The 27,053-nt window shown below is 40.0% G+C and overlaps 1 protein-coding gene across 3 annotated transcripts in view; it reads left to right on the forward strand.

Moving 5' to 3' along the window:
- The window catches only part of GRM7 (glutamate metabotropic receptor 7), a 252,643-nt gene that overhangs the window by 86,730 nt on the left and 138,860 nt on the right, over positions 1-27,053 (forward strand). For 2 of the 3 annotated variants that reach the window (XM_026035376.1, XM_026035375.1), the window contains exon 2: positions 3,887-4,103. The exons of the other annotated variant lie outside the window; for it this stretch is intronic. In XM_026035376.1, coding sequence (XP_025891161.1) covers positions 3,887-4,103 — 217 coding nt within the window. The remainder of the gene's footprint in view (positions 1-3,886; positions 4,104-27,053) is intronic. 3 annotated transcript variants of the gene reach the window in all.

The raw sequence follows: 27,053 nt of genomic DNA on the forward strand, positions 1-27,053 counted from the left end.
CATCAGGTTTGTCGTTCAGTTGTCAGTTGGCTTCACTCTGAATTTTCTAGTTCTAGACCTGCTGTTGGAAGATGTTTCATGTGGCTTAGCAGACCATCAGAAACACTTTCTGTTGTGCCTGCTTGCAAGACAGACCCAGAGTCTCTAGCAAGTGGACCAAGTGCAGCAAGGGGATCCAAAGAGAGCCTTCCATTAACAGAAGAAAATGAAGTAAATGAAGAATAATGTTCAACGTTAAAAATAAATTAACACTAATTAATCCCTGACAAATGCAATGTTCCCATTAATCATTCACTCTTAGGGTAATCAGAACATCAGCTAGGCAAGCAGCATGCAGAGCTCTTGAATGTGATGTTTGCCATAATCTTGTAAACAAAACGACCACATTTGAGAAAACCCACCTCTCGCAGTCCTGGGCTACGTAGTCATTTCCTGAAGCAGAGGCTCCCAGCAAACCCCCCTCATGCTGCTGTGTCTCGTTGCGCTGCCGAAGGCTCCCACATCTGCCCACATCTTCCTGCWCCCCGGGGACAGGTGCAGGGATGGCCCCGGCGCGGGCAGCCGAGCGTGGGCGCAGGGAGCCCCCGGCTCTGCTGTGTGGYGCGCGGCAGCGGGGTTTATTCCCTGAGCTTTAGGGATCACATCTCTCCTGCCAAAATGGCTGAGCCTTGTGGAAAGTGGAATATAATTCCCTAAAGCTCTGATGCTTCAAACGTGTCTTGGAGTAGAAAATAGAAAAATGTGATGGAAAAAATGATGGAAGAGAATGCTTGCTGCTTTAAACTTAAAAGTTTTGAACAGGAGATGAACAGGCTATATTGACGTGTAAGAAAAATAATTTATAAAAAATAGCTGGTTAATTTTTAAAAATACATATTTAGTGCTGTGATGAAGCTTTCTCCATAACAAATCTATTCAAATTTAACTTTTTTTTTTTTGAAAATTGAATTTTGTCATTAGCGTGAAACTCGTGAAATTATGAGGGTAAGACTTAGAGGCACTTTAAATTATGCTTCAAAATACTGCAAAATATTTTATGTAGGGGAAAGAAAAAAGGGTTAAAAGGAGCTAAAAGGAGTCCTTTTATTTTCCACAACTAAGGCATTTAAGCCCTGCTTTCATGAGTCCTGAGTGGGGTYTAACCTGTCCGCCCTGCCTGCTGAGGCTCTCTTGTGTTTTACTGTCTGGACTCACAGGAGCCCAAGGCGCGTGTTGGGGAGCGACAGTYACCAGGCCACAACAGGACGCGTTGTCTCTCCGTTGTTAGTCTGATTAAGAGTTAACATGAGGTTGTGTTTTTCAAACTAAAGTCACCCTGTAAAACAGCACAATACCCAAGAGGAATATATGGTGCAAAGTACGGGAGAACAGTTTCCATTCAAGTCCAAGTTTCTCCTGATATCCAAATAACCCCCTACTGCAGTTCTCTTCTTCGYACGTATCACTTCACATTGTTTTTAGAACTGTAACTGAACTGTAAGAAAGCAAAAAGAGTGACAAAAGCCCTTTTATTGCTGCAAGCAACTGTGACAACTAAAAGTGTTTTTTGTCCACAGGAAGAGAGGCTTAAAAACCCAGAAGTCTCCTAAGTAATAGAAATACTGGAGCAAGTTCCATAGACGGTTTGGTTTTTGTAGAGCTGCAGAATATGCTCCTTTTGATTTCTACCTAAAAAGGCAGTTGTTGGTGCTGAGGAATGTAAACAGTCATTTGCAGATAAAATGCATTTTATATCTCCTATTTATAATTTAAAAATCCCAGCACACTGCTCTCTCCGTATGGTTCAGTATGTGGGGCTGTAAGTTGTGTACTGGATGCTTGGCTAATTAATAGCACCCATAACGTCAGCCTGATTAACTGTTCTGCTTAATATAATGCCATCAAATGAATAGACAAATTAAGCTGATAAGCAACTGAGCAAGCTCTTTTAACTGCATTTTACAAATGGGAAGAGAGCTATCCTAAAATGTCAGCAATTATTTATTAAACAGTTATTGTAGGCACAGACAAATTAGGAATTTCAATTATTTTTGAAGGACACCATGTAATAGTGGTCAACATCCTGCTGTGTTCTTTCTGCCAGCCTGAATTTTAACTATTTAAATTTTCTGTGACTGTAACAGTGCAAGGTCTTGCTGGCAACATGCTGTCCACAAGCCACAGATCTAAAACAAATCTGGCAAGGCTTTGTAGATGACTGCTGTCTTACATTCAAAGCCTGCAGCATCCCAGCTTTCTGCATGATTAGCCATGTCTTTTTGACATTAGTCTTTTAAAACATGAGATGAAGCTGCCAAATGAGTGACACAACACGTCCGAAAGAAAGGCTGTTCCAAGTAGTGGCGGATTCAGTGCTCTAACATACGTAATGACAGCCTTAACACCAGCTAAAATTTAAGCGTTTATTTCAGTTTAATAATTCATAGCAGCTAAAAGTGATGCTGCGCCAGGGACCTGATTCAGCAGTCGCGGAGAGCAGGGATCCCACTGGCGCGGGAGGATTTTGATCGAGGGCCATAAACCGTGTTTGGCTCTGGGCCATGTTGGATGAGGCTAAACAGATCTTAAATAAGTCATGTACTTTGCTGTGGTTTATAATAGAAGAGTGAATATTACTTTTAAAGATAGGAACATTTCTCAGCATTTTTCAGGGATGTTTACTAATTTTGTATGCTTTAGGTAAGTTCAGTTATCTGCTGGTTCTTCAGGCTCAATTTTGCTTCTACCTATCCACTTTCYTTGTGCTGTAGGACTTGTTGATGGGGACAGCCTGTGTTCTCGGGAAATGCTGCACTTGCTGTCCTGTGCTTCTGACCTCCGTGGGGATGGAGGTGCTGAGCTCTTTGTGACGTTGAGCCTAGAGGAACACATGAGAAGACTGGAATACTAATAAATGCTATTAGAGCTAATAAATACTTGTAGAATTGCCATGCAAAGATACAATATTAAAGATGCCTCTGTCAAGGCATTGAAATACTGACCTTTCCACAATCTATATCATTCAAAATATATTATCATGCTTACAGATTTTGAAAATCCTTTCTCATCTTCCTTGGCATTTTAAGAGAGAATTATAGAAGGCTCCTTAAATTAAGGAACAGTGGGAACAGTTCCAGACTGTTGCGCAAAAATTGCTCAATGTATTTTAGTATTAAGGAGATGATAACTGATGGAGGGCCTTGGTTATCAAGGAGAAAAGAACCCGAAACACTATTCCAGCAGTATTCTAAAAATATTCATAACAGTCTCATCATAGTTTGAAAAAGCAATAGTTGGTTTGTTATGGCGGGATATGGGTTTAGGATGGAGCCATCTGATGCTCTCAGTCATCTGGTTGTATTTTTTCCAAGCTCAGCGATATTCATTGCTCATCTTCAGAAAGAATCAAAAATAAATATTCTTTTTATTTATTTGTTTGTTTGTTTATTTATTTCTTTTAAACCTGGAGTTAAAAAATAAGGTTTAAGAACTTTCTCAAGGAACTGATAAAAGCTCTGTGTGTCACTTGTGAGGACAGGGTAGATTCCATCTCTATTGAATTCCCGGATGACTGATGCCAATCAAACCAGGAAACCGATGAAAAGGACTTAGCAAGAAAAATCATGGTTTGTATTGGGTGTTTGCGATTAAGATTGCCTGCAAGTTGTACAATATGTGAAGTTGTTTTAAACTGACTGATGACTTTTTGTATAAATTTCCACTTGAGATCACTGAAAAGATCGTTCCTTTGACTTGTATGTTGTAAAGGAACATGATAGAGAACCACAGATGGGTACAAGGCAGAGGAGTGAGATTCAGCTGAAGCTAACCGCTTTAGCTAGCTGYTGCAAGAAGTACAATGAGTATATGAATATGTATATTTATCAGAAATTATTTTTTTCTACAGATCCCACAAATCAGTTATGCCTCAACTGCACCAGAGTTGAGTGATGACAGGCGCTATGATTTCTTCTCACGTGTGGTTCCTCCAGATTCCTTCCAAGCGCAAGCAATGGTGGACATTGTAAAAGCTTTGGGCTGGAATTATGTATCCACTTTGGCATCTGAAGGGAATTATGGAGAAAAAGGAGTCGAGTCCTTCATGCAAATTTCCAGAGAGGCAGGTAGGCAACGCCCACCCTTCCTCCAGAAAATGCTGTTTTCTTGTTCCAACGGTTATATTATCTTTCTAGATGGTATATGATTATAAGAGTGCTCCAGTTCATTATAGTTCCTTTGTAATGGTTCCTGGACATTCATGCCTAAACTGCTTATGGAGTTTGAGAGAGCTTGCAACTTTAGTGACTTTTAGTCATTTCTGGAGAAAATAGAAAATGCTGAGTCTTACCAAACTTGTGGTATTCCGCTGAACAGGATTGTGTTATGTTGACATGGATAGGGGTCAGATTTTAAAATACTATTTTTCCACAGCTAGAGATTCTTTGAAGATACCTTGGATTACACATTGGCTTGTGTTATACTACTGATGTTCAACTTTCAAGTTGCTGCCTGATTTTATATATTTTTTTCAGTGTTTCTGTTGGCCAATTCAGTTGAGAAAATTCATACCCTTTTACTTGAAGGCTCTGAGATAATAAGCAAACAAGTTCAGTCGCAAAGATATACTTGGCAGTATGGTGTGAGGCCTATCAGCTGCTTGGTGCAAGATGACTGACTTTTTTTTTCTCTTTACTTAAATATTTTATTTAGCGGTATTGCAGAAAGGATGAACATGAAAAATTAATATTTTCAGTGTCAGGTGATCTTGCTCATCTGTTAGTGATGTTCCTGACACACAGGGAAATGCAACGACTTACATTGGGTCAGGCTTGGCCACTGAACCATCACAAGTGATCTGACAGAAGTCCCTAATTCCGCAGTTTGTTTTCCTGTGGCGGTAGGAAGCAGAGCAGCTTGCCTGAGAGGTGTGGCTGCCTCGTCAGGGTTGCATAACAGTCCCCGCTGCACAGTCATATCCTTGTGCTGCTAACTTACTCTTCAGGGTAAAGTAGCTCTAAATTTCCCTGGAGACACTAGAACGTAGGAGGACTTCAGATGGCACTTCAGGGAATACAGATATAAACCCATGACAAGCTAATTTGCAATCCAGAATCATTAAGGTTTGTAAATTGAAATATTTGAAATTGATTCTTTTGCTAGCGAGGAAAAATAATCAGAAGATGTCACTCATCCAAGCCTATCTCCATAAATGCACAATATATCCTGACATGTTACAGCGAATCATGAACACATCATTTTATAAGAATAAGCTCTCTTGTGTTCTGCAAATGGAATTCATGGATCTAACAGCCTGTAGCTGTCCTGGCATTATATTGAATGTAAATGGTGTAACTCAAACTATAATTCACTTAGTAAATTACACAATTCASTAGCCAAATTAATAAGTGCCTCTCAGAATCAGAACTCGAATGGGACAGACATTTCTTTGAAGCAGCCATGTGAGGTTTCCCTTTCGTCCGGTCCCGCGGGGTACGCGGTGCTCGTGCAAGTTGTCTGCGTGTTCAGCAAGGAGGCGCCTGTCGGCTTGTTCCCAAACTGCCACGGGAAGCTGCCTCTGTCCTGTTTGTCGGCATAAGCCAAGAAGTGACAACAGAGGATAGTCGTGCTTCAAGCGAGGAGCTTTAGGAAGGAAAATCTGGATTGTTTCATTATGTTGATATTACAGAAGGAACCTATATTTGCATAATTTTTTCTGTTCGTTTGAATGCATATTTATGTGGTATTAAAGAAAATGCTTTTGGATTTAATACCACAGGAAGTGACAAAATGCCAGCATTCATTATAATTTTAAATTAGCTTTATTTGCAAATATCCACTGTTGCAAAATGATACAAGATGTTCACATGTCAAGGACAAATTCTACTGACATAATCCTGCATCATTTTAAAACTTTCTCTAGAACTACATGAGTGGCACTTCTGTATGTAGTCAACATAAATGCAAAGAAGCTCATGGAAGAGGGCACAGCTGGTGAGTGTGCCATGCTGCATGATGTGTCTCTTGTGTCACGGAGAGCTGGGCGTGCTCTGGGTGACAGCTGGGAGCTGCTGTGACGTGATTTCCCAGAGCATTGGCAGTAGGAAGCGTACAGTAATACTGGGGTGGCCTCTTGACCYTGTGTCACCGCAGGGTGCGCGGGAGACCAGGTCACCCCTCCGAGGGGCACTACCCGCAGTGTATTTTATTTGGGTATTTGATTAATGAGACTGTTAGGTGGTTACTGCAGTCGCGGAGTCTGTAGGAACCTTCTAGAGAAGCCAGAAACAGCTGTAAATTTGGGGGCTCGTAGCTGTGGCAAAGCTTATAGCTTTGATCTGCCAATTTAAAAACTATATTGGAGCGGTCAAGAGCAGTCTGTGTCATCACTGGTAAAAGGAGAGAAGGCTTTTACTGTGGGCAATGCACTTGAAGTGTTGAGCGTATTTAATGGGGCCAAATATACGTGGCCTGACTGAGGTGTGTAATATAAAAACATCTTCACAAAAGCAGCTGCACGTGGCAGCGTATGTTGTGCTGTCCTCATAACACAGTGACCTCGAGGGAGCGGAGGGAGGTCGCGGCCCCRATGCTGTGACCGTGCGAGGGGCTGGACGCTGCACTCTGGCCCCGGCTCCAATCCGTTGGGAAGCGCGTACACACACGCACAGTGCAAGGAAGTGTTTCCCTAGTCAAATATACCATTTTTTTTCTCTGAAAATTARTGAGGTTGGAAGGATTATCTCTTTTCTAACTTACAAGGCATACCCAGGGTATTCTGTAGTGAACTGGAGAAAATGGAAGATAGAAGAATTACTTAATAAAAATATAGAGCTTACTCCATTTTCCAGTGAGCTAAAGCATTCAGTATTCATCAAGAGCACTTGTGTTACGTTTAAAGAGTTGTCCATTTAGATTTTGTGATTTGGTCCTGGGCACAAGTTGCCTGCTGCGTGTGCTGAAACAGGTGCCTGCTCAGATCAGATGTCAGCCCAGAAAGGCTRCGGTTAGAAACAGAAAAGTCTCTTTGCAGAAACCAATGTGTACGTGCAGACACATTGATAGTTCATGTACTCATGAACTCAGGAGCCCAGTATGCAAATAAATAGTCCAAAAGTCGTGACAGAAAAATCTCTGTAGCCWGGTGAAAATATGTGAACGAGGCGTGTAGAGCAGAGCTCTTGCTTTGTGTTTAGCCATGTCTCCTTCCTCTTTGTGCTGCCCAGGTAGTGACAGGAAGGTACAACCTGCTKTTGGAGAGTTTTCCTGGCTGTACACGTTTCATAACTCACACGCCGCCTGCCCCAGGTGCCCTCCTTTTAACTAGCAGAAGAATCAAGTTGAGGAAGAGACCGGGGAGGGATGTCAAAGCAGAGGTCGTTAGGCTACTTCTTAAATACGCTGTCCTTGAGGATTTACTGCCGGGAACAGGAACAAGCCTGGAGCGGAGTAATTAGTCAAAGTTTGGCCATACTGGAAATAAGCAGTCATCATTAGCTCTCGGACGCTTGCCCTGTGTCTTGTAATCAGTGTATTTTGGCAGAAAAGAAGATTTAGTCCATAGGTACTAGCACATTGATCATCTTTGGCCTCAAATCTGTAGCAAGCTAATTATCCCAAAGTCCATGTTTTATCCAGATTTATTTCTGTTTAAGCCCTGATCTTAGGAATTGTAAGGGTGAGTAGAAAAAGATATCCATGCTTAGCTTTTAAGTATACTTCTAGTTTATAAAGACTTTGCCTGATCCTTTGAGTTAATAATTCTTCACAAAGTGACTTTTATTATGAGTACTTCAAGCTAGTTTGAATATGTCATTGTAACGGGAGATGAAGACTTGAAACATGCTCTGCAGTCTGGGATTAATAAATTAGGAGAATGTTCTAATTATGGAATATCTGAAGGACAATTTCAGATTATTAATGAAACTACTGAATGCTTGAATTTCAAAGATGACTTCATCTTTGATTTTTTTAAGAGATTAATCTGTACCAGAAGGTTAATTGCTGTCTGTAAGAAATATATATATTCAAGTCATTAGTGAAAGACCACTTAGATGCTTCCTAACAGACAGATGAAAGATCCAGCATGCATTTATTCATCTTTTTCTCTCCCCAAACTGCGCAGTTTCACAGATAAGCACAGTGGCTGCTTTTCAGCTTGTGCAGACTTGCTTAGGCAACAGGCTGCAGTACAATGTAGGAAACTGCCAAGATCTGCTCCTCTTATTTTCACCTCTGCCTTCTGCTTTCCACCTCTCTTTTGTCTAAAATGCCACCTCATGAGTAAGTCTTTGCCTTTGGCAAGGCTGATCTTGAGCAGAGTTGTGTTTGCTTGCACAAACTAACCCCACTCTCTTGCAGGGAGTAGTGTCTGCGCCAGGCTTTGCTCCCGTTAGATAGTATCATAAGCTGCAAACTAGGATTATTCTAGACGATGTTTTTCTCAACCCTTTGGAAGGACTGCAGATAAAAATTACAGAAAAGTATGTCGTCTTTGTGCATTAGATAAAAACATGGGAAAAAGGATTTAAATTCTTCTTGTACCAGTGTGCTGATAGGATTATTGTATCTGCTGAAATTTCTACTAAAGACTTTTAGTTGTGGTGTCACATTTGTTAAAAGGTTACCATCACCTTGATGGAATGAGAAAGCAGAATAAACTTTAATCCACTTGAACATAGGAGGCACAACACTTGCAACAGTCTCTTTATCTTCTTTGCCTTTTTTTTTTCCCCTCAGGTAATACATCCCTACAAAAAATACTTTTTTTGCTAGACCCATTTCTTTAATTCTTCTTCTTTTATGAATTTAAAGTGCTGTGTAGAGGTCTGCTAAGTAAGCTTCAAACCAGCTGTCTTCAGCTAGCAGGGCCTAGTGCTGCAAACTGCARGGGCTGGAGCTGTTGCTGTTCAGAGGGAGGAGACGCTCACCTGAGAGCTGTCCATTGCTCTTTCTTTACCCATTGCTGGAYGAAGAAGGAATCTGAAAGTTTGAATCCTGCTGCCAGCAATGATACTGAACAAGTATTTCTGCCCTGTCCTTTAGCTTAAGCTTGAATTTCTTTTTAAACTTGTTTCCAGCTTTGTATTTTCCAGTAAAAGAACATCTGTACATACATGCATGCACGTCCTGCCCATGAGATACTTCACTGTTTCACCTAACAGATTTCAAGTGACACTGAATCAGGTGAACTGGCTTTTTTGCATATTATTAATCTGTATATTATTTAGTAAAAACCTAATATCTTGTTTTCTGTGCAAAGTTAGGTGCACACAGTTACATTTTAGAAATTATTTTCTATGGGTATCTGTGGAAGARACTGTGTTACGCCGTTTTAGATGTCTTTGACCATGTAAATGTGCAAGTATGGCAGCTCTTCCCAAAGCCTTATCAGTTGCTCTGATCTCTGACTTGTGAAAAGATCTGTATCTTTTGATTCAGTTTTTTCATTATCTGAGTCATCTCCTAGTGCTTTCTGTGAAAGCCTCAGTGTAGTATGCTGTAATGTGATTTCCGATTTGGTACTTACCTACAATGGAAGTTGACACTGTTTAAAACCCAGAACTGCTCAGTCACCTCTCAGGGAGGCGTGCAGCATTTTGGTGGGCGCATCGCTGCCTGCCATGACCCTCAACCTGCAGTTTTGTAACAGAATCTGTTTACCCTGTTGTTGGGAATCCCATGATCACAAATCATTGCTGGATAACGAAAGAGAGTAAAACCACTGCTATGGAGGAGTTGTACAAAATATTAGTATTTTAAGAATGGAAAGAAGAGGAGTATTCTGTCTGTATAACTTAAACAACATACCATTCCTATGGCCAAATAGCAATTTCTGCCCTTTTTTATTCCTGATAAATTGAAGTCTTACTTCTTACTTACTTACTTACTTACTTACTTACAAAAACTTACTGTTTTTGAAGTACTTATTACAGTTACTTTATTATAAATCTCTGTCTTTAAAGAAGCCCAAGAGCAAGAAAGGAAGGTGAAAGTAGTTGCTGACTTCACCCTGTTACTCCAGTGAAGTCCAAGAGCTGATATCTGAATGCTGTTGATGTCAGGGGACAGCGACTTCCCGGCAGTTGGTTGTGATGGCCTTTGGATATAATAACAAACAACCTTTTTATTTCTTGCCAAGGCAATGCTCTGGATCAAATGCAATAAAATACATAAATATGATGGAATACAGTTTATATCTAAGCACTTGAAGAGGATTCCATTTTTCCTTTTGGTTTTCTGAAACATTTGTGCAACTGTCCTTTTTTGTATTCAGTGATGTTATATTAAATGCGAAAACACTGTTTTACTTTCCKTCCTATATTTTGTCAAATAACAACTGTTCTGTCATTTCAAAAAAAAAAAAAAAAGTCATTGAGAAAAATTGCTTTCTGAAGTTCCAGCAACTTAGGCACTGTCTGTTGCAGTCTGTCATGTTCAGTAGTTTTCACACAAGCAATATTTATGTTCAGTTGTTAGGGATAAGACTAAGACAAAGTCTTTTGTGAGATCTTGTTATTGTTGTTTTTAGGAGATATAAATGCAATATTAGTATTATTTCTAGTGTATTCAGCATTCCCAAATGAAATCATGTCACATCTGTGTAGAACACAGAAGATCCTGTTTGTTGAAAACGCTTTATGTCTCCTTGGCTGACAATATAACTTACATTAATGGAGATTCATTTTATACCTTGCCAAAAAACATTTACAGTAGAGTTTTATTTTAACTGTAAGTGATCTGCTAGAAGATGCATTGGACTTTATCCTCCTGTTCTGGATTATACTAAGACCTTAATAGCACCCTTCCGATAGTGGAAAAGAGTAAATAGCRTGCAAGACAAAAGCATAGCTCTGCAAAGTCAGTCTGTGACACTCTGTGCATCTTTAGGCTTTGGTCTGTCTTGCTTTGGCTTTTTTTTGCATGACTGAGGAGAGGTCATGCCAGTTAAGGGAGCAAATGAGTGATGCCGTTGAGATGTTGGTTGAACTTCTGACTTCTTGATGACACWGGGTGGAACATGTTAGATGCTTGGCTTCGATAGCAGTAAAAATTAAAACGAATGAATCTCAGCATTGATATGTGTACGGTATATGTATTTTCCTATCTTTTGTCATCATTTGAAAAGAAAAATGTGGTGTAGATTTATAGGCTTATGATCTTATTCAGGAAAGCACTGAAGTTGATGGGAATTAAGAGCACATGGTCTAGCTCCTTCCCTGCCAGCGCCTCGGCAGCAAAGCCTGTCTCACTGAACAGCATTATGACTTGGTGATTCAGCTAGCAGAAGTCAGAGAGTAATTCTTGCTTCTCAAAAAGACTTATGAAAAATCAATAAAACAGAGTTTGGGGAGAAGACAGGCGGTAAAGATATTATATGATGATTACCTTAGTGCCTGCTTATGTGAAATTTTAGGCCAGCTCCATGCTGATACTACGTGCAGAAACTTGCACTCTATCCTCTTGACTGATCTCATACATCTGATTTCTTGGCGAAAAAGAATTTTGGTATTGAATCATTGTAACAGACTTTTGTTGCAGTTACAGCATTAGTGGCTTTAGTGACAAATTACTGCCTTGTTATGGCACTTATTGAACATTTAGAAATTATTTTTCAAGGAACAGAATAAAATTGAAATAGAAAATTCTTGTTACTAAACAAATAGCTTCTCACATCCTTTAAAAATGTGACCCCAAATTTAATAAAACATGCTTTTCATAGTTATGTGATATGTATCATGTGGGTTAGTTGCAAGAAAGTGATATGATTAAGTCTATGTTACTATAAATCAGAAAAAAAACATATTGCTGCTCCTTAATTCTTGCCAGTAAATTAGGACACCATCATGAAAAGATTTTGTTTTGCTCTGTGCATGTCCCGTGACAGAAGCAGAGAGGATGGTATAATGCAGATTCAGTAAATTATTCACCCAGTCTCCATTCCACCTCATTTTGTTGCTTGCTGTTGCAAGATGTTCTGCATCTTAAAGGTAGTATGTGCCCCTCGAGGAAGATATGGAGCACTGCAGAGCAGAACCTGAGAAGCTCGAGCATTTACAGGTGTTTGTTCTGCATCCATCACTTGCAGGGAAGAACAGAAACTTGTAGAAAACTGTGGTAGAGATGTTAGGAGAGGGGACAAAAAGTATGTCACTTTGCTTAGGGAAGTGTGAGAAGGTTGTCCTGAGGTACAAAAGTAGATACTGTTTTGGGGAGAGGCAGGAGTAAGGGGAAAGCAGAGAATTCAGCTTTACTGGACCAGAAAGGAAGGAAGAGGTCTGTGGAAATGACATGAGTGGAAGTGTCAGGGGAGGATGAGATGAAAAGCCATGCACTGGAATCTGCTGGAAGTGCTGGGAGTTGGAGAGAAGTCTGTGAATAAGAAAGATTTGCTGTGGRGGGTGGTTTAGAAAATGACATTTGTTTCACCAAAAAATGAGTACTTTCTGAAACAAAATGGACTTTGAATTTGAAGATTAGAAACTTCTAGAAGAAAAGACAGAGATCCTTTCCAAAGGCCATTCTTCCTGCCAGGGGACAGTGACTGGGATTCCTGGGCTGTTGGACCTGAATGCCTCTGCTCTTCCCTAGGCCTTTCGCTTGCCTCCCAGTCTACCCAAAAAAGGCGTGGAGATCCAGAAACCGGCTCCTGCCTCCCCCAGCCCTGTGGAGTGCTGGTGGTCTGTGCTGTGCAGAGTGTCTTGTCAGCTTTCCTAGAGGACTAAAAGGAATTTCAGGRAAATCTCTTGCCGGGGAAGCCCACATGTTCTCATTCTGACTTTCCCAGTGGCAAATCGGCATTACATGAAATATGCCGAGCTTTTCCCATGGGATATAGTCTGTTTTACAAAATAGGATGACTTAGTTGATAAATCACACTGGACCAGTTCTAAAAGCAGTTCTGCATCTTAGGGTAATATATAATCAATTGCAGTAAGTCATTCCGATTTCTGGTGCTGAAAACCTGTTTCCCAGGAGGAAAAACAAAATACCATCTCATCTCATACCTTCTTTTCTTCACTGTCCCTTTTCACTTTGTGATAAAACAAAGAGCGTCATTCTCAGCCATCGGGGAGTAGCAGCACATAAATAATTCTAAGATGCGTCTTCTGGGAAGCTCCTTTCCTGCCTCTTTTTTCCTTCTGCCACCTCCAACAACAGAGAAGAGCGACAAACGTCTCGAACCCTTCAGGCTCGTGGAAGGTGGCATTCCTGTGTTGCTGCTAAACTCACTGGCATGCTGAAAATACTCCCTCCTCACTAGTCAGGCTTCAGCAGCTCGGAGGCCTCCTCCTACGGACTTGTTTGTGTAGGCAAAAGATCAGCCAGAGGAAGAAGTCCCTCCAACTTYGTGTATGTGCACCATTTTGCAAAATCACGGAGAGTATGTTATAAATTAGGATCCAAGTTGATTTTGTTTCTTCCTTACATGTTCGTGGGAAATCTGTTTATGTGTGAAACACCCAAACTTTTACTGTAGTGCAGTAATTCAACTAGATACTGTAGCTGAAAATGCAAACAGTAATATTGTATTTTAAGTGGCTTACATGTAGAGCCAGGCCATTGAGAAGATCTATCTACACAGTTTATATAGCAGGCAACTCTGTCTCTTTTCYTGTTGGTGTTTTCAGAATCAGGCTTTTGTACCTAGAAGGTGTCAGGATACTCTCTAGCTTGATCTTATAATGGAAACTAATGAAAATATTTTAACAATTTGTCAGTTTTTGTTAAAACACAACTCTAATGAGGGCAGCACCCCTAATGATAAATGGCAGCACTTTGCTAGATTGCTGCCTGGTTGCTAGAGCCCAAGTATGACAAAGCGAGGAGGCATCTGCATTCCAGATTTGATTTAAGGAAAGATGTTCTGCTTAGGGTTAGACATGTACATAGTCTTTGCAACCTGGGAAATGTGTCTGACTTGCAGGAAAATCTGTTGCAGGGTGATGTCATTAGGGGCTCCATTTTCCTCCCTGAGCCAGGCAGCTTGCTTGCTTTAAGCAAATGTAGTCTGATGCAGAATTTCAAAGAGCAGATCCACTTCTCACACTCTTCAGCAGCCTCGTATGAGTCTGGTAGCAACTCTGGTCGTTTCCCTTTTCCTTAGCTCGAGCTTTCATGTGTCAATATGTCTTGGTGCTATTTTGTGAATCTGAGTGTCATGTTCTTATGGTGACTCTGCTCTGTGAGCCGTGGAAGTGAAAACTGCAAGGTAAGACATATTGCTGACACAGGACCTGCCAGCAAAACTAACAGCTTAGGGCAGTGATGTTCTTTTTGAGCCTGAGCGTTGCAACCCTCACCCCAGTGAGGCAGAAACTTCTAGCAGTGTCTGTTTATTTTAATTAAACTCACTGATGATAAACACACTGCTGATAGAGGCACAGCTCTCAGAACTAATCCTATCCTGAGTACATGTTGCTTTTTTGGTACAGGTACATTCCTGCTAATGTCCTAGTTCTAGAATTAGAAAGGAAGAGGCCCTCTGTGAAAACTAAAAGATAAAAGAGCTTCCAGCGAGCCTTTAAGATTTTACTCAGATGCAAAGGTCTGGCGGTTGCTATCTTGACTTGCAATCAAGAAAAGAACTCTCTTTAAATACTGATTAAATGCAAATTCTGTTTTAATTCTCTAAATGTATTTTTCCTCCCCCTAATTTCACTAATCCATAWGTCTAATCCCCCTTTAATTAATTTTATTCTCTATTTTAATGTAGTTCCTTTTCAAGCCTAGTACTTTTTACTCAAAATACTTGGTTGTTTCTTTGCAAATACCCCTAGGGTTTTCCTTTGGGCTCAAACCTGTCCCTCTGTCCATGAACTTCCCCCAGAATACCCCTAAAATTCAACTAGAGCAGAACAGAAAGAGGCTAGGATCACTCCTGCCTTTCTGACTGTGCTACCAGCTTGGCACATTTGCCCACTACTGCTTGGAATATCTGCTGCTGCATTAACCCAGAGGCCAAGTGGGTCTTATCCTGCTGGCTCTTCCAGTCGTGCAAGTGTCAAAAGYAGTTTTTTTCAGCTGTTGAAATTCTAGCTGTGATGTGAAATGATGTCTCCCCTACCTAAACCCCTGCGTTTTACCATTAAGAATACTAGTGTATCTGTAAAAAGGCCTTTTCAAAGCTAGCATGACTGAACCTCTTCATACTTGGCTATACTCAGAGGTTTGATTATTTCTAATAATTCTGCTTCCTCCAGACCAGTTAGATGAAGGCCCCTGTTGAACTGCGTTGATCAGAGCTTTGTAGGGTAAATGTCTTCATGGTAAGTTCTGCATTGGCAAGTCAGGAAGCCGACTGGGAGCCCGGTATGTAGCTATTYAAAATGTGGCAGCTTTTCTGCTTAAAGAAATGAAAGATTTTACTTATATGAAAGATCATGTTTTAAGAAGAGTGAAGGATGCAGATGTGAAGCAGCAGGAAGCTTTTTGACAGCTTTTCATTGACTTTTCATTGCTTTTTATATATTTCTTTTAAAGCCAATTTTATATCAAGGCAGAAGAAAGTCTAGACATTCTCTAAAAACATTTACTAGCTAATTAAGATTATACTGCTGATATATCACTGCTGGATAACCTGTGGACTGAGGGTAAAAAATCGTCTTCATTTTTGCAGCATGTGCCTTTTTTCTGGCTTGTTTTTGTATTCCTGGGGATTGCTTTCTTTCCCCCGTATCTGAGTATTTCAATAACAGAAACAAATCCTACTGGTACTATTATGTTTGGACATCTAAATCTATGGAGAGGAACCTAAGTGTCTTGTATTTTCTAAGGTACTGAGCATTTATGTGCTCCATTAAAATCAGCTGGAGCTGCAGTTGCTGGGCACCTGTGGGAAAGGTTAAATAGCTGTGGCAGTGTCCCAGCACTGGCCACAGCGTGCACGTAAGGTAGGGCACCGAGCCCTGCAAAGTGAAGCTCTGTAGCTGTGGTGCAGCCACCGGGGCACGTGCCTCGTCTCAGAGGAAGTCCCGGAGGGAAGCTTCTAGGAGGAATGCTGTTCCCTGTGCTAAGTGATCTCTACCCTGGAGCCTGCTGGTTTGTCAAAGGGTGTTTAGTTCGGGGTGGTAATGAGGCATATTTTCTTTAGTCACTTGTTTATTAAAATTGGTCTGATTTTGCCAGCTCAAATCAAGTGATAAGAACAGTGTCCCTTTTGCCCCCTCAGGATGAATTTGAACTCGAGGTTCCAGCTTCTGTGGCTTTTAAGGAGATCTCTGAGCCAGTTCATTTCTTCTGTCCTTTGTTTCTATAAAAGCATAGCACATTCTTTACAGGTGAAACTTGATCTCAATCCTCCAATTGCTGTAATCAAATAACATTTATTCATTAGCATCAGGAGGAATGACAGAAGCATCATCACAAAATTGCAGCTAAAGTGTATGATACTCAAGCTGTTCCTTGAAATAAGTGTCTTTTGAAAAATCTTTTCCAGAAGCATGCAGAAAGTATAGCTCCTTTCTAGGTTCTTCACACTTAGATGCCCTATAATGCCACCCTTCTGTAAGATGCACTAAAAAAGCAATTAGCACTTTTGAGTGCTTTGCAAAATTTTATTAGTTTTCTGCCTCTTGAGGCTCTTGCAAATAATGCTGTTTCACTAAAGATTTCTTTGATGCAGTATTTTTCTGTCTTCTCCAGTAATAAATGAGATGAAGTTACACTGCAGTCAATCCTGCAATTTACAGTCGTACTTCCTAAAAAATTTCAAAACTCATTGAAAGTATCTCTCTCTAAAGTAGCCCTGTACTCTTTCTCTAGTTTATTCTCTTTTCTCTGTTTTCTGCATTTGTGTTACTCCCGAAGAAAACCAAAATTAAGCATAGCAGATATCCAAGAAAGACATTCTTTTAACTTGGGCATTTGGGAACATAAATTTTAGGCTTTCTTAGTCAATTATTCATATTTCCCTGGGAAACGGGGAAAAGGCATTTTCAAACTAGGAGGAAGAAAAACAAAGCCAAATCAGTGGCTTACCCTGAGAGATAGACTGCATGCTTACTGTAGCTTGGAACTGTACCAAAATTCTGTATTACAGAAATTGTATTTTGGAGAAGTGCAAATCTTTTTTTGCTCCAGGGGCTAATAATSCACTAAAGGGTCCTATTTGTGCAAGCACAGAAGCTGTTCAGGAGCCAAGTAAATGGTYTGGAGTACAACCGAGTGTGTCTGTCAGATTGCCTCCTGGCTGCCTCCATGGAGCTGYGGGTTCCTCGCTGCCCGTGCGGAGCCCTGAGCGCCTCCTCTACCGCCACGGGCACCAGGTGCCACTTGCCTCCAAAGCTGGAGATCCCAGATTTGCCATTCATTAATGCTGAGCAGGGCGTTCTTTGACATTAAAGCAAGTCAGCGACAGAAAGCAGACTCTGGCCGTGGGTAATGTAACGACTGAATTGAAGCACAGGCATCTTACTGGTTTTTGTTTGAGTATATTTTATTCTTAGTTATGGAAATGTTTGTCTTCAGCTTCTGAGCTTTCCCTGCTTCAGCAAGTGTTCTCCCAACAGAACACCCTACAGCTATGGTATAACTGCATTCATTTGCAGCAGATGCAGCTCTTTTCCATGGTTCTCAGGTCTGCACTACACATAAACAAACCGAGATAAAATCATATTCTGTAGTTTTGTTTGATTTTCTGGAGAGATTTCAATGATCTCTCTAGCATGAAAAGTAAAATACATTCCTTTTAGCATTGTGCATATTCAGACAAGTTTCAAAGCAAAACCTTTGTGGTTCTTGTTATCTTCAAAAAGTGTTTCCTAAAGTAGAATGCTCTTGGCTAAGCTTTAGCATTGTCCTTTTTCTTAAAAAGAAGCTAGGAATCATAAACATTAAAGATGAGAAAGATGTAATTTGGGTATCATTAGTACTTAAGCTGCTTTTCTCTTTAGTATGTGATCATAAACAGGTGTATAAGCATCTGGTTTGAGTATGGGATTTTTCCTGCTACATCCTTGCTTATTTGCAGATATGTCCTTTGCTCATCTGAACATTTCTGTGTCATTATGAATTGCTCTCCATTCAAGATATGCTCTGCCTGTTTCTTTCTGACTAGTCAATCTATATATATCATGTTGTGTATGATGGCTAATCCGTAGAAGAAAATTCTCCGCTAGGTAAGGGCCTGACCCTGTTACCGTCAGTGTGCATACAGATGACTGCGTCTCCATGCCGCCAGTTGCAGGGTTGTGACCGTGGTTGCCAAAAGCAAGAGTGCGAGCGAGTCTACGTATGGAAATGAAACATCGATTTGGACACTAGGCTGCTTAACCCACCATCATACGTAAATGTACAAAGAGCTGATGCGACTTGTGCAGTTCTGCTAGGTCAGGGGCTGCCTGAGTGATATTGACCATGGTCTTCACCTTCTCTTTGTGGAATTTGCTGCCAATTTAACTTGTAATTTTAAGTAAAGAGCATAAAATTATGTAGCTTTATAGCTTCTATTCTTGTCTGTCTTGCATTGATATATATATCTGTCTTGCCTGCATATATGTATATATATATGCAAATGTTAGAATTATTGCAGAAGACCCCTTCAGTGTTTGTTTTGTGGGACAAAGAGGACAGCTGTGATTGACAGATGAGACATATCTCGGCCTTTTCTTCAACTCAGCGATGAGATGGAATAGCTACTTTTGGCTATGTATGTTTATTACAGAAACAAAGATGGTTACCAGTTTGTTTTTAAAGTTTAACACATACCTTTCATCTATAGGCTTGTGTATTGTGGTATGGAATTTCATTATTTGCTGAATTATAGAAAAGAGTATTATTCCATTGGAATAGTGACGGAAATTATTCTAGCAAGAGTCGTAATGACAGCTCAAAATATGGAAATAACAGTCATATAAAGGAAASTAGTGATCTGGAGACAGGATCAGGGAAGTACAAAATCTGAAGTATTCAAAGGCGAAGTATGTGACAAATACATGATCAGACAAAGAGTCACATTATTTTAACTAAGAACCATATTTAGAACAGCCTGAGAGAACATTTTCTGGGTAGCTAAATCTAAGCCCAAGTGGGAAAAAATGAATTACCCTCTCAACTTTTGCTTTTCATGATCAAATATAGGGCTTGGGGGAATGGTTTTAGAACAAAGATAAGCACTGTCATTACATCAATATGACTTATTGTAAAGTCTTGGGCACTGTGACTTGGAGATGGAAAGGTTGCCAGGCTAAATTAATTAGAGGAAAAACATGAAGAGTAATTGGTCATAAGGGCTCAAGGATGTGATTGTTGGTATTCCAACAAGTGTGGCATTGTCAGAGCATATATCATATTTGGCAAAAAAACCCTCTTAGCCCCTTGAGTAACCTTTGATTTATAATAAAGGTAGCTGCAAGGTTGAAGTATATCCTGGATTTTTGAAGTAATAATTTTCCATTTGCAAATTGTGGCAACTGACAACAAGTCAATACAGATAATATGTTTTGGTCTCTCAGTGATAGTAGCTTAATAATAGATAATAGTGAAGTAGCTTAACTACCTTCAACAGATGTATAAGTTTTTAGTCTTTTATATACAGAATTTTCCTTAATTACATTGTCCAATTTAGCATCTCCCATGAGTACAACCTGATACTATCCCAGATATACCTGTGACYAACAAGAACTATTCAAAATGTAAAACAAAGTAAAAATGTAGCCTGCAAGTTATGTATTTAGTGTGGTTATCTTCCTTTTTTGCATATAAAGAGGTATGTCAGGCCATTGACATGCAACAAATTCAGGTCAGCTTCTGCTTGTTAATGAATCCTGTGTACACTGCACATCAGATTTGCCATGCAGTCAGCACTTTAAGAATTCAATTGATCATGGCAAACTGTACCGAAAGGAGATAGATTCCTTAGGAGGATGAAGAATGAGACAATAATTCCAAAGTATAAAGCTCTGAGTCTGATCGTGTTTTACATAGTGCAGTGCTTGGTATTACTTGCCATCACTCTTTCTAGGCACATTTACTTTGAGTTGGAGAGTGTTTTAGGAGGAAGGGAAACATCATCAGAGAAGATACCTGCCAGGACGAGATAACATGGAGACACTTGAGGAAGAAGGGTAGGTGTCATTTGGGACTCCCTTTCTTAGCCAGACAGAAGATGTGAGCAGAGCCTGGAGAGAAAAGAGAGAGAAAGCTTGAAGCAAAAGCAAATTGGAAATGAAGCACTAAAAAGATTGATTTAGTCAGTGAGAGAGGCTGTTTAAAGATGGCCTTTCAGTTTAGCAGGAGGGGCTGGAGAGGATTAATACTGACTCAAGTAGTAATGGCCCCTCTTCTTCATCATTTCCAGATCGTTATTAATAGCCATTTGCCACTTCATATTTCTCCTTGGCTTCTTGTTCCTGTTTGAACTATAACCTGCAGCACAGCCATTGATCTCATCATTACTTGCATTTGAATTTTTGCTCCGAGTATAATCCATTGCTCTACAATGCTAGCTCTCCTCCAATCATTAGAAATGTATATTTCTAATGCTGAATATCCTTAAGGAAGCCCAAATGTTTCTCAAAATTGATTCAAATAAATAACTCTACTGAGATTATGAATAACAATTCATAAGACTTCATTAGTGACTTTGGGGAATAGCAATCTTATTTGTGCACTTGTGAGAAATGACAGCATTACAGCATAAAAACCAACATCTGAACTCAATTTTCTGTTTTATATAGGTACTACTAATTTTTATATAAACACTACCAAGTGAAAGAAAGAGCAATTTTCTCTCTTCAACACACATATGTATTTATTTAATATCCTTTAAAGTGTAAGTAGTAGTGAATTTGCATTGTTTAAGTCAAAGTGATTTTTTTCACCATTTATATCATTAGTACACCATTTTGTACTATCTTCCCCTTGGAATACCAAGCTCTTCATTTTTCACTTTTTGATTCTCAAGCTCTGGCATTATACAGTTTAAAACTGTATATGCATATTTGCATATAAACACATTTATACACATGACCTCTTTAATGTTTTAATGTATCTTTTCCTCTGTGATGTAAATGAGTATTATCTACATATTAGAGACAGAAAAATAACAGATGGAGGAGCTAAATGACTTTATCAGGATCTCACTAAGAGAATTTGGCAGATAATTTGAATACACCCGTCCTTGAATTTCTCTAGACTGCAGTAGTATCAGCTGTAAAACTTTACGACTTCTAAGTTTAAGGTAAGAAATATGTTACTGAAGAAACTGTATTGTAAAACAAATTTCAAAAGCATATGTGTACAAATCTGGCATTGACAATGAAAACATCTTAGGAACTGGAATTTGAGTCGCTGGGGCAGGATTCGGTTCATGCGGCGGCGTGAGGGCGGCCGGGCCGGGCCGGGCAGCGCTGCTGTGGCAGTGCGGGCGGGCGCCCCTGCACCGCGCCTGGCCGCGCAGCAGCAGCACCGCGCGGCCCTGACCGCTTGCGTGCCTGCACAGGCGCCTGCAGACATTGCACACATGAGAGATGAACGTTGTCTTTGTGTGTCTTTAAACATCCTTATCAAGTATAAAAGTCTCATTGCTTTGGCAGCTAATGGTTTTCTTGAAAAAATTAGTTCCTCTATAAAAATGGCCTAAGTGAGATAAGCTGTCAGTTCATTTATTAAGCTTCAAGTCTCAAATCATATACATGTAACGAGAACCTATTCAGTTATCAGTTAGCATACTGCATATTATGCATTTCTATGTTACTTAAATAACATTTTATTATATCACTCTCCTTTGCATAGATGCCTTCTTTTACCAGTTAAATCGTTCTTTATCATAATCATAAGGAATCAGATTTTCCACAAGGATAAAACAAGAAAGTACATTGAATACAAAATGGAACTATCAAATGTGGAAGTATGCACAGAAAAAGAAACATGAATAAAAACAGTTCCCATATGACTTTTTTAGGCAGCTGTTACTTCTCCGGGGTTCCCATACGTAATCTCTGCCTTCCGTCGCAGTTGATCCAAATCTTTTGTGGCCGTTAAAAACCATACACTGCCAAATGCCAATACTGGGAGTTATGTGCTAGAAGAAGGATAAATGTGTGATTGTTCTTTGTAAATAATAGCTTTTCACTGGCTTTCACATGTTCACTTTGGGTTTTTGTGTGTAAACATTATAGTGATCAAATATCTTAAAAGAAAGCTGGTAGTTTGTCAGACCTGCCTAAATAGGGCCCTTGTGTTGCAGCTTGCCCTGGGCCTTACCTGAGAGCTGCCCTGCACTGGTGGGTGAACGGCAGCGAGGAAGGCAGGGCAGGAGGCAGGGGATTAATTAAACACCCTTCTTTGGGCCAGGCAGGGGGGCAGTGACGGAGCCCCGCGGTCTGACCGCGCTGCGCAGCGCGGGGAGCTGCCCCCGCTCTGCCGGGCCCCGGGGCACATCCAGCCTTGGGCCTGGCCAAAGCAGGAGTGGAGCAGGTGGCCGAGAAAACTGGCGCCTAGGAGAACGTAGCATAAGCTTTTAAATCAATGTCTGATTCGTTGTTACAACATATCAGATAGGCTATTTCTGAAAAACTGAAATGCCAGACAGCATCAGGCACTGGGAAAAGTGTCCAGACTCAGTACATGGGAATGCAGCCTGGAAATATTTTTGAGAAAAATGCACCTATATGCAAACTATTGGAATTTTATGGCACGATGAAAAACTGGAGAAGGGTAAATCCTGCCCGGCTCCCTGCTTGTTGCTGRAGTATCTTTGAGTGTCACATCAGATCATTCATAAAATGCTTGTTAGGGAGCTTAGGAATAGGGAAATGTATTGAAATATTATTGTTTCTGTCCTTGCTTYATGCACACTGGCAGGAGCGCCCGTGCTCTAGGGTGGAGGTGAGCCCACTCAGTGGAGTGAATATAATGGGATGATTCAACCCCCGAACACAGCTGGGGTTTGCTTACAAAGGAGTAATCTTCCCCCCAAAAGTACATGGTGAGTATGGAGAGAGAGGACATTACAGTTAAACTTGATATAGAGTGACGCAGTATTTCTGATAAAAGCGATAATCTCATTTTTGTCTAAATGTATTTTTCATTCCAATTTACAACCATCCCACATTACTTTCAAGCTAGTGGCAAGGCTGATTAAATTGTAAAGCAAACTTTTAAATGAAAGGATCCATATCTAGCTACCCGYGTTATCAGTTCCAAGAAATTAAGTTTTCCATAAATGATTTACTGTAAAACACATCAAACAGGCTTTGGGAAGACCGAGGCCAAAATGGCCATACTGATTACATCTTGATGGAAGGTCATCATCAGAAAAGAACGAGATAAAATCCAGACCTGAAACAAAGTCTTCCATTTTCTTTCCAACAGGTTGCTAATTTGCACAGTGAATGTAAGATGGTGAATGTTTGTGCTTACCTTAAAATACTGTTCAAGAAAGTTTTAAGTAGTCAAGAATGCTATGCTTATCTGAAGGAATTAGAAATGCTATTCTTTGTAAGCCATTTTGTTACAGATTGTTGTTATGTAAGATACTCTYTTATGTTTAAACTGTAGGATTGCTGTTCCCTTCTTCAAATTTATATATTCATTAGTTTTTCAAAGATGTGTTAAAGCGAAAAAAGCCTTCAAAAATTCACTTTTGCTTTAGTTGAACTCAGACATAAACAAGAAAAGCAGGGTGGCAGCAATCCTAAGTAAGTGAAGATTAAAAGTAATGCAAAGCTGGCTTAGTTTGACACTTGATGTGCACTTCCCATCTTGCACTTTACCGTTTTCCCCAACTTTTGTACATGTGTGTTTATATAGGTCACTACACATACAGGTTTATGATGCATCTTGAAGATCAGCCTCTTAAATGTAATCTCTGCCTATGTGTATATCTTAAGCCTCACAGGTGAAAGACATAATCATGTTGGATTTGCACCTGGCCTCAGAAACAAGCACAAAGCTGAGACTCTGTTATTCCTGTCTGGTTGTTTGTGAATCTGTGCTGTTGAGGGAGAGAGATCAAGGATACTGAAAAATTCCAGTTAGTTGCMCCATGCCGTGAAATAAAATGCTGGTGTTTGGCCCTTGTTAAGTTTCTTATTTGGAAGAAGGACCACAGAGGCAAGTGGTGGCCATTGTCGTTGCATTGCTGCAATTTTAGGTACAAAAGCCCCAAGCCTGTATTTTTCTGTGTGAATAATTCATGAAGCAAAAACGGTGCCTTTTGCCAAGCTCTGTCTCTTCATCTCATGGCTTCCCGCAGGTGGGTGCCAGGGCAGCCTGGGCAGCRGAGCGGCTGCGGAGACCCTGCCCGTGGGATTGGAAGTGTCATCTGCCCAGGTTTGAAACAAACGTGTTCAGATAGGGGGAGAGATGCAGAGAAATCGAGTGCCTCTGGACATAAAAGGGCGCAAGTTGAGTAGCTGCTTGTTGCTACACTGCCTGCACCAATTTGTTTGCTATGGAGAATCTTAAGAAACAAGCTGCTGAGTAAGGATGTATGTGAGCAGTAGGAATATATTGTTACTCTATCAAAATTACATACCAACTGGCCTAACTYGTTGCAGACCACCACATCAGTTCAGTCTGCTGCCTGGCAGCCTTGCTAGAACAGATGTTACCCTTATGTTTAAAATAATAATTAAAAACATAAAAAAGGGCAACTCTACCAACCTCTGCATGATTATTTTAAAARTAATGTGCCGCATGTTGTTCAGAACATCCTTGGGTTTGCTCCAATCAGTATATGGGAACAAAAATAACATTAAGGTTGAAGATTCAACTGGGAAAAAACAGGTTGTTGATTCTGCAGCTCTTCCATGGATGAAATTCATGGCTAGGGCCAAGTTTTTGGGGATATTACAAAGCTCAGTGAGCTCAAAAGAAGYCAGGGAAATTGTTCACCATACTGTTCTTACTTCTTCCCGTCAAAATTAGAGCAATGTAAATTCACTTTGCTCTTATGCTTCTGGAAATGTTGCTAGTGGAGGGCTTTCAGGTTAACTTAGAAGAACTGGAGAACTGTAAAATTGTTATTAGTTTGTGACTATAGCAGACCTGGGCAAAACCACCAGTCTCTGCTATGCACTAATCCTGCTCTTGCCTGGGGTTTCAGGGCATATCTATATGGACGTTTAGCTTGYAAGTTAAAGCATGTTGCTTTTATTATAAATTAATACTGCAGCCCAAATGAAATGAATGTGGAACTTTATTTTAACTCAGTGCGTGTTGGTGAAAAGGAGTTTAGATTTGCTCCGCATGATCTTGAATTTTAAATTAATCAGAATGAAGGAAAACTTGAGGCATGCTTTTTATCGAAGATGTGAGGTTTGCTCAGAAACCTGCTTTTTCAGTCAGATGAAGTCACATCTCCCGCATGTAGGTTGTCATGATGTATTAGTTTTGAGGGAAAAAAGAAAAGAAAAACAGCCTAATTAACTGTATTGGCTATGAACTTAATCTATGATTTTGCATTAAATTTATTTAAATTTATATTTTTATAGTGTTAATGCACATTCCAGAGCCAGGTGTTTGAGGGGAGGGTTACTTTCTTGAGCTCAAAGGAAAGGACAGGCAGGTGTTTCTTTGTTACAAGATTTTCAAGACTCCCAGACCAGCTGATTTGCATTATCATGAAGCTTCTGGAAAGTGATTTCAGGAGAATGCTCCTTCCCCACCCCAGACAGCYCCAGCCTCTGGTCACTGCTGTTGCTTGGCAGAGTTCTCTGCTGCTCCTGGGAAGAGCTTGAATCTGAATAGAGGAAAAAGAAGGGTAAGGAAGGACTTGTGGTATTTAGACTTTTGTTTGTTTGTTTGTTTCATTTCATGCTAAATTTGTGTCCTGAGGGCAGGGCTACTTGGGGCCCTCCAAACTGCCTTTGGGCAGGGTGGGTCCACACAGCTCCCTCAAACCACCTGTAACTGCCCCTAATAGCCTCAAAATGCCCCAAAGGGCCTCAAACTGCTCCTGGGCTGCACTTGCTGGGTGGGAGGTCCTTGGGGTGCTCTCTCCCTTGCAAGCTCTTCGGATGCTGCCCTGGCTGTCGTCAGACCTTCTTGGCAGTATTTGAAATCCAGAAGTCCAAATATGCAGGACTTACCTGGAAGGAAGGAAGTGCCCTAACCTGTGTTTCTTTCCTTTTTTTTCCTTTATGTTTACATAACTTTATAGCTTTACATAATCTTTTTTTTTCTTTTTTTTTTTTCCTGGCTGGTGTTAATTGAATTAGTCATACTGGCAGAGTACTAAAAATATTTGCTTATGGGAATTTCTCCACAGTTTAGAGTCAACATTTGATTCATGGAGTTTTCGTTTAGTTAGTTCTTTAATAAACAAGATTACTGATAGGAAAAAATATTTTCTCTGTAAGTCTTGGAAGAAAAAATAGAAAATAATAAGGTAAGGAAACTGAGATGAGCAGAAATTAAAGCTCTGTTTTATGATAGGTGTGCATACTGCTTTGGCAAATATCCCGTTTTGATTGTTTTTTAAATTGATTTATCCCCTTTGGCATCTCGCCTTTCAGATAACAGTGTTTGAATGATAACAGGCAGTATTTTTCTCCTGTTCTCCTAATTTTTTGATTCTACTCAGTCATATTTTGATTATTTGTTGCCATCATGTTCATCCACAGTGATGAAATACATTTATTGCTCAAGTTGCACGATTTGTAACAAATCATAAAATACGCACATCACTGGTTTTTAAACTCTTCAGTAATTTGCTTTTCAAGCTTTGTTTTGTTATATTTAGTCTTATGGCCAATGTGTKTGTTTGTTTGAGAAAAGCTTTTTGCTTAATGCCTATAAATGCGTAGGCTTTTGAACTTACAAAATACATATTGAATCATGAGGTAAATACCAGTAATTATGGATACAAGTGAAGTGTTGGAAGACAGGAATGGACTTCAAGGTCATCGCTCGGATTTGGTGTTCGGCTTGATTTTTAAAACCTTTCCTCTCTTTCTAGAGTGCTAGTTGACTTACTGAGTTGTTTGAGATGAGTGAGGTCTCTTTTGCTTTAAAATTGAACTTGGACTTGTCAGTAAAACTTTTATCTCTCTAGGCTCATTATATGTTGCATGACTTTTTAAAATTAAAAAAAAAAAAAAAAAATTTGCCTTTGTAAAACTGTGGACAGC

This window comes from Nothoprocta perdicaria, unplaced genomic scaffold (assembly GCF_003342845.1).
Source record: "Nothoprocta perdicaria isolate Ctin4 unplaced genomic scaffold, notPer1 scaffold_16, whole genome shotgun sequence".
In the NCBI taxonomy this organism is placed as follows: domain Eukaryota; kingdom Metazoa; phylum Chordata; class Aves; order Tinamiformes; family Tinamidae; genus Nothoprocta; species Nothoprocta perdicaria.